This window comes from Nannochloropsis gaditana (assembly GCF_000240725.1).
Source record: "Nannochloropsis gaditana CCMP526 unplaced genomic scaffold scaffold1019, whole genome shotgun sequence".
NCBI lineage: Eukaryota > Eustigmatophyceae > Eustigmatales > Monodopsidaceae > Microchloropsis > Microchloropsis gaditana.
Window position 1 is genome coordinate 1 of NW_005802934.1, and position 7,491 is coordinate 7,491.

A 7,491-nucleotide genomic window follows, 5' to 3' on the forward strand; every position below is an offset into this window, starting at 1 on the left:
GAGATGAAGGATTTCATGTGCAGAGGGTGGGGAAGGACAGTGGCAACGCGGGCCAGGACGCGGTGGGACGACAGGCGAAGAAGAGGCGAAGGGAGGAGGGAGGCCCCACAGGTCCGCAGGGGGATGCATGATTATCTGGGCAGAACGGTCATTAAGAGGGGCTTTGCGTGCAGTCTGGCTTCCTTTCCGATCGTTCGCGGGCACGTCCACGTCGTGTGCGCTCGTTCCTGTCCTTGACCCGCCGCCCAACCCTCAGAATCTCGCCCAGGAGAACATGCCTTTAGGTGGAAAACCAGCCTCTCAACACCGAGGTGAACATGTATTCCTTTTCTTTTTGCGCACCCGTATTGCTCCAGTAGCTTTGCGCAGCACCCCTACCTAAAATACACGGCAAACAAGCCTTGCCAAACCCCGAGTCCCCCCTCTCTCCCCCCCGTCATCCCAAGTGCGCAAGAAGGGGGGGCATCATCTCCTCGATGTTCCGTTGCACCTCCAAGGGGTCCACATGGCCGCAGTCGTCCAGAACCAGCAGCTTCGCCTTGGCCGGCCCTCCCAGCAAATCGATAACGCGCGAGGCGTGCATGAACGGCGTGATGACGTCCCTGTCGCCCCATATCACGAGCACGCTCCCGTCCTCCCTGGTTCTGGCCACGGATTCGTAGGCCCACACAAGGTCGTTCAGAGGGAAATCCCGCAGCGTGGAGAGGAGCGCGGGGAAGAAAGCTGGGTTCACCTGACTCTGCCGGCGCAGTACGCGGCTCATGGCGGCGAAGGTCGGCTGGAAAGCGGGGTCGTCCGGATAGGCATGGCCTTTGCGGGCATACGTCCGGAGCGAAACAGGGCCCAAAATCGGCATGAAGATGTCCCCGAAGAAGGGGAGCTTCCCAAGCTTGGCGGTCCACGGCACGTTGACGGGCAGGCCAGCGGGCGCCAGGAGGGCGAGTCGCCGCACGCGCTCCGGATGCAAGTGCGTGAAATGCACGGCGATGGCCCCCCCCATCGAGGTCCCGAATATATCGATAGGCCCCGGGCCAAGGACTGGCTGGAGGGCAAAAAGCAGCTCCGTCAACTGCCCAGAAAAGAGCTCGACATCGCAGGGGAAGGCGGCGTCGCTGTAGCCGCGGCCGTACAAGTCAAAGGCCAAGACCCGACGGCCTCCTTTAGAGACGAGGGCGTCCGCCACGTCGTTCCAGATGATACAGCCCAAGGAGAAGCCATGGATCAAGACAACGGGGGGAAGGTCCGATGGCGTGGTCGGCTCCCGGAGGACGTAGTGGACGCGGCCTTTGGAGAGGGTGACAAATTGACCGCCGGCTTCCTGGAGGAAATCCTCGCCGACGACAACACGTGGGAAGGAGCGAGGGGGGTACCGGGAAAGGGAGACCGTTCCGCTGAGGAGGACGGCCAAGGCGCCCACAAGAAGGGCACAGGTACTAAGCAGAGACCCTCGAGCTTGCTGGCCGGGCATCTTCACGGGACTGTCGTCGCTGCCGGGGCTAAAAGTGCCGCCAGTGGGAGCGCCTGTCATCATGGTAGAAGGTAAAAGGGGTGCAGCGGTGAACGTCAAATGATGTTCCGATGGGAGGGAGGGAGACAAGCTCCAGGTTGTGGAGACATTGACTGCAGGTAGGACGTCAATGACAGAGACGGACAAACGGGGTAATTGCTCGTGCATTCCTCACGTCGATCGATGCTTGCAAGTTTTACGTGCCCAATAGTTGTGCATAGAACCTTTTTACGACCTCTCGCGAGTTCCAATTACCTCCATGTCTTTTGACATGACTAAATTACGTGCTTATCCCTCAAGTTCACCACTCCTAGTCACCTCCCAAGTCTCGCATTTAGAGCCTTTTTTACCATTTTTTCATTAAATTATTCTGTCTTGTCTGACAACTGGTTGTTGAAACGAAAAATGAAGACAAGCAAAGCAGCACTTACCCCGTTGTCCGCTGCCCATGTCTTGGTTAAGAAACGTTTTCAGGATACCAGTATTCCAGTGGCAGCGAATTGTTCCTTGCCTGTTTACCTGTGCCCTATTTTTTAAAAAAGAAAATTCAAGAAAAGGTGCTATTAAACCCACATTCCAACCCTAAATCGCCCACCTGGTGCCCTCTTTCCGTGGTTTTGCTCAGATCTCGATGGCCCTGGGTGGGACTCGCCATCTCGCTGCGATCAGTCTCACCTCCCCCCTACTATCCATTTTTTCCGCCCCCAACAGAAAGAGCCATGGACACTGGCCGACCCGTCCACGTGCTGCCCATTCGCCTTGCAATCGCTCTAATACATGTCTTCAGCGTTATTTGTGTGCTCTCGTGGCTTTGTTACAGTGTCGATGTCGTGTTGATATATGGCGCGGCGGCAACGTCGTTCAAGTTGCCCTTGTATGTTGAGATGCGATTACGCCTCCCGTCCGTGCTACAGGACCAGGGCACGAAATTCATTCAGGCTGCTTCAAGCGTTATTTCGCCGTGCGGTCGTAACGTGGGATAAGATGCCTACCGGTTGATGACGCATCAAATGTTTTAGTTCCCAAGCCACGTCTTCCGACCCCTCGCGCACAGTGCATGTGGAATGCTCCGTTTCCCTGCAGATTGAAGTTCTTGCCGCCTGTTCATGTGTTCCCCACGCCCTTGTCATATCCCAGACACAGAAAACGCCAATGGCACCCTCTATGCAGATGCCAACACCCAAAACGGTCCTCCTCCTTGTCCTTGCCCTCATCCTCATGGCGAATACCCATGTCTTCGCCTTCGTCACCCCGGCCTCCCGCCCCCTGAAGGCCCCAACCAATGCCCTGCGTTTCACATGCCCCCCAGTCATTCCCGTACGCGCGCCTGTGTTCAAACCTAGCCGTATATACAAGCTACGTCCCGCCTTCTCAGCGGCCGTGCCTGCCGCCTCCGACGTGCCTGTTCCCCCCATGTCCCCGGCCACCGACTCCTCGTCCGAGGAAGATACGTCCAAGTCCCAGAAGATATTGGAACGACCGTTCAAAGGCATCGTGGAAGACGTCCATCGCAAGGCCCCCCACTACCTGTCCGACTTCAAGGACGGCGCGAACGTGAAGGGGGTGGCGGCTATCTTCTTCCTGTTCTTCGCCTGTTTGGCCCCCGCCGTCGCCTTCGGAGGCCTGATGGGCAAGCTCACGGAGGGAAACATCGGGACCATGGAGATGCTCCTGGCCACCGCCTCCAACGGCATTGCCTACGCGCTTTTCTCCGGGCAGCCCCTCACCATCATCGGCAGCACCGGCCCCGTCTTGGCCTTCACGCTCGTGCTCTACCGGACCGCTCAGAATCTGGCGCTGCCTTTCCTCCCCCTCTATTCCTGGGTGGGCATCTGGACGTCCCTCATCCTCTTCCTCTCCTCTGTCACCAGCCTCTCCAATTTGGTCAACTACTTTACACGCTTCACCGACGAGATCTTCTCCCTCCTCATCTCCCTCATCTTCCTGTACGAAGCAGTCAAGGACCTCTCCTCCTTTTTCATCAACCCCTCCGTTGGCTTCGCCAAGGCCCTCCTCTCCCTCGTCATCGCGGTCACCACCTTCAACACCAGCATCACGCTCGCAGGCCTTCGACGCGGGAAGCTCTTTACCAAGCGCGTCCGCGACGTCATCGCGGATTTTGCCCCCACCATCGGTGTCCTGGCCGGGTGTTTTCTCACCGCCCTTGCCAAAGCCAAGAAGGCCGAGGCACTGCCAACGCTGTTGATTCCCGATTCTTTCTCCACCTCCCTTGGCCGGCCCTGGCTGGTGAATATTTTCGCGTTGCCTATATGGGCCCGGTGGGCAGCTTTCATCCCCGCGCTCATGTCCTCTGTCCTGCTCTTCATGGATCAGAATATCACGGTCCGCTTGGTGAATTCCCCCTCGCACAAGATCAAGAAGGGGTACGGCTTGCACTTGGACATGTTCGTCGTCTCCATCCTGACCTTTATCAATTCCTTGTTTGGTCTCCCGTGGTTGGTGGCCGCCACAGTCAGGTCCTTGAACCACGTCCGGGCGTGTGCGCGCTTTAAGAGCACTGAAGACGGCGAGGTGGTGATCGAGAGCATGCAAGAGAACCGGCTCACGGGCCTTGCCATCCACTCATTGATCGGGGTAGCCATTCTCGGGTTCCGTCCCCTCCTTGGGCAGGTCCCCCTGGCGGTTTTGATGGGACTCTTCCTCTACCTGGGAAAGAGCTCTTTGGCTGGTAATCAAATGTGGGAGCGGTTGAAATTGCTCATTACCGATCCTGCGCAACGTCCGAAAGCGGCGTGGGCGCAAAAGGTACCTTTTAAAGTCAGCGCTGCGTTCACAGGATTGCAGTTTGCCTGTCTTGGAGGGATGTGGGCCCTTAAGTCGTCTCCGATTGGTGTCTTATTTCCCTTACTGATCGCTGCGCTTGCCCCCATCCGCGTTGCAATCGAGAAGCTTGGATGGTTCGACAAGAAAGATTTGGAGATCTTAGACTCGGAAGATGACTAAGTTGGCGAATCAATCTGCGCTAAAACATATGAATGCCGGATTATGCTATAATGTGCTGACGATGTGAATTTACGGGAAAACCAAGTGTAAGGGATATGATGAGACAGCGGTTACAAAGGAGATGTGGCTTTAAATGTTGACCAAGAAAGAAATATGCGCCTGGCCGGCTCTTACTGAAGGAACATGAGGAAGGAGATTTTCCAGGAAAAGCCCCTCACCTTTTCCTTGAAGCGCTTCGCCACAAGAAGTGAATTAAGCTCACAATGTCGCAGCCGGCCCCTGGTTTTCCATTTTTACGCCGCATCGAAAAGAATCGGGTTAAAACGTAACGGCTTGGTGCGGATATCCCCGAGGAATTAGCAAGACGCCGGAGGTTCCGTTTGGTAGCCATTCCTGTTTTCCGGCTTCGGATTCATGCGAGATTTGGATATCCACTGAACAGTCTGCAGAGTTCTTTGATTGCGCCTTAAACATTCTGGAGAACTATGCCAAACATATATGAGAGATTGCATTTCATGGCCACACGGATGATTTGATAAAACACTCGATACCCTTCCCTCCCCGAAATCGCAGAAACCATTAGATGCACCGCATCTAGTAGGCGCCCGACCTCGCTCAGTAGCAAGAAAATCATACATGTTAAAAGCTTTAAACGATGCCGTAACTGCCGGCAGTGTGCATAAGGTCTCCTGCCTGTTGCGTGCCCATCCCTTGCTTGTCTCCACGCGGATGCATGAGGGAGGATGGACTCCGCTGCTCCTCGCTAGTTACTATGACCAACCTGAGGTCGTGGAACTCATCCTCAACCGCGCTGGTGTTGGTGTAGATGACGTCGACCAAGATATTTTTCGTCGAACCTCGTTACACTGGCTTGCTGCGCATGGCCAACCGTTGCTGATTTTGAAGATGGTGAAACAGCACGGGGCCTCTGTTGACATACGCGATGCCGAGCAAAACACGCCCCTGCACCGCGCATGCAAAGCAAATCAAGCCCTGACCGTTGCCATGCTTTTGATGCTGGGTGCTGATCCCTTGGCCCGCACCGAGGAAGGAGACCTTCCATCAGACGTGACTGAGTCGGGCATGACCCGGTCGTGCATGCGCCTCTGGCAAACATCCTGCCTGCGATTGTCGTCTTTTAAACAAGGACGTACTCAGAAAGCCTGCAACGATTATACGACCAAGAGTACTCAGGATGCAAGTGAGAAAAAGGTTGGAGAAAATCCTTTCAATTCCTTCGTTTTGGCTGAGACCAATTGTAGGGAGAAGGAACAGGGATTGTTTCAGTTTCGGTCTGAATCGCTCGGCACCAGATCCACAGAAAGTGTGCTGTCGTGGGAGGATGAAAATGCAGGGGGATCAGAAGCTCCTTCGCTGGAAGAGGAGGATGAAGCTTCAACTTTGCTTTCGAGAGCTCAGGTCTTGTCGGCTTGGGGCAAGAGGGAAACACCCTTTTGGAAAAGAGGCTTGAGCACGTGAGTAATTACGCACGAAAAGTATAAGAAGGGAAAAGAAAAAGCACCGAAAGCATTGCTGTATGTTACTTTTAAACACGACATGGAGGCAGCAGGTTTACTTCGAGAAGTCACCGTCATTCCTTTGCTTGACCTTGTTTATTTTGCTGTCTCTACAAGCATCAAGATGCCTTGCGATGTGCAGAGTGTGATTGGAGCGGCACTTTCATCTGGGACTGCTTATTGACTTTCCGTGTCCTTTCGCGACCCTCACATATTTTTCTACCTGAGGATTGGCTTCCTGCTCTACTTTTAGTCCGGAGCGCCCCCCCCCGGCCCCTTCCCCAGACAAGCCCATCACTGTTTATATCCTTGCTATGATCCCCGTACAAATGTCGAGTTCGTCCGAATTACCACGTCGACGCCACAATTTCCATGTGACGTTCACGACTTTCCCACTTTTTTCGCGCCCCTCAGTCTCAAGACCGCCATCTTTTCCACTATTCCGCCTCACTTCCCTTTCCCGACAGTCATGCAAGTATCACACTACCGTTGACGGCCTCCACGGAATTGATAAAATGAAACTTCCCCTCACCCAACTCCGCCGCTTTCTCCCGTTCCCCTTGGCCGCCTGCGTCTCTCTACACCGGCCCCGGCGACGCCATCGCCAGCCTGACAGGTATGCCCACTTCCTTCAGATGCCTCTTGACTGCATCAATTTCCACCTCCCGCCTGTGGAAAATCCCAGCCGCCAGCGCCGCTTCCACACCGGTCTTATTGAACACCTCCGAGAAGTGTTGGGGCTTACCGGCGCCGCTGCTGGCTATGACAGGGATCGTCACCGCCGCCCGCACTGCCCGGACGAGCACCAAATCGAACCCGCGGCATTGCCCGTCCATATCCACACAGTTCAATAGTATCTCCCCCGCTCCCAATTCTTGACAGGCATGCGCCAGGCGTACCGCATCGATGGGCCGTCCCTCCCTCCCTCCTTTGATGGTTGCTTGATACCAGCACCACGTCTCGCCGTTCGGTCCGCTGGACTCCGAGAGTTCCAAAGGCGTGTGGCCCGCCGGGCAGGCCTCGGGCCCCGGGAGATAGACACGACGGGGGTCGATGCTCACCACCACCGCTTGCCTCCCGTACCTGGTCGAGATCTGTTCGATGGCAGACGTGCCCGTCTTCTCCCCGCGTTGTATCATCTCTTCGGCCGCCGTGACCGCGTCGCTTCCTATGCTCACCTTGTCCGCCCCCGCTCGAAAATAACGGGCCGCCACCTCCAAGGCCGACCACGCCCGCCCTCCCTCCTTCCCTCCCTCCCCTTTGCTCGGCTCCACGTACCCCCGGATCCCTCCCCCCACCGTCAAAGGGACAAAGACCTGCTCCGAGGCCCGCTCCAGGACTTGCAGCATCGGCAAGTCGTCGAGGACCCCCTGTCTAAAACTGGTGATGTTCAAGAAGGTGATCTCGTCCGCCCCTTCATCGTAGTACCGCCTCGCCAAAGCCACCGGCTTCCCCAAATTCCGGACCGCTTGCCCTCATCCTCATGGCGAATACCCATGTCTT

The 7,491-nt window shown here is 56.0% G+C and overlaps 1 protein-coding gene across 1 annotated transcript; it reads left to right on the forward strand.

The window, feature by feature from the left end:
- Nucleotides 1-5,034: 5,034 nt before the first annotated feature.
- On the forward strand, nt 5,035-6,009 carry NGA_2006620 (receptor-interacting serine-threonine kinase 4; the record flags this gene model as incomplete). The annotated part of the gene is made up of 1 exon (XM_005852670.1): nt 5,035-6,009. A coding segment is annotated over one exon (916 nt), but the record flags the coding sequence as incomplete, so codon positions are not given.
- Between the last annotated feature and the right edge of the window lie 1,482 nt (nt 6,010-7,491).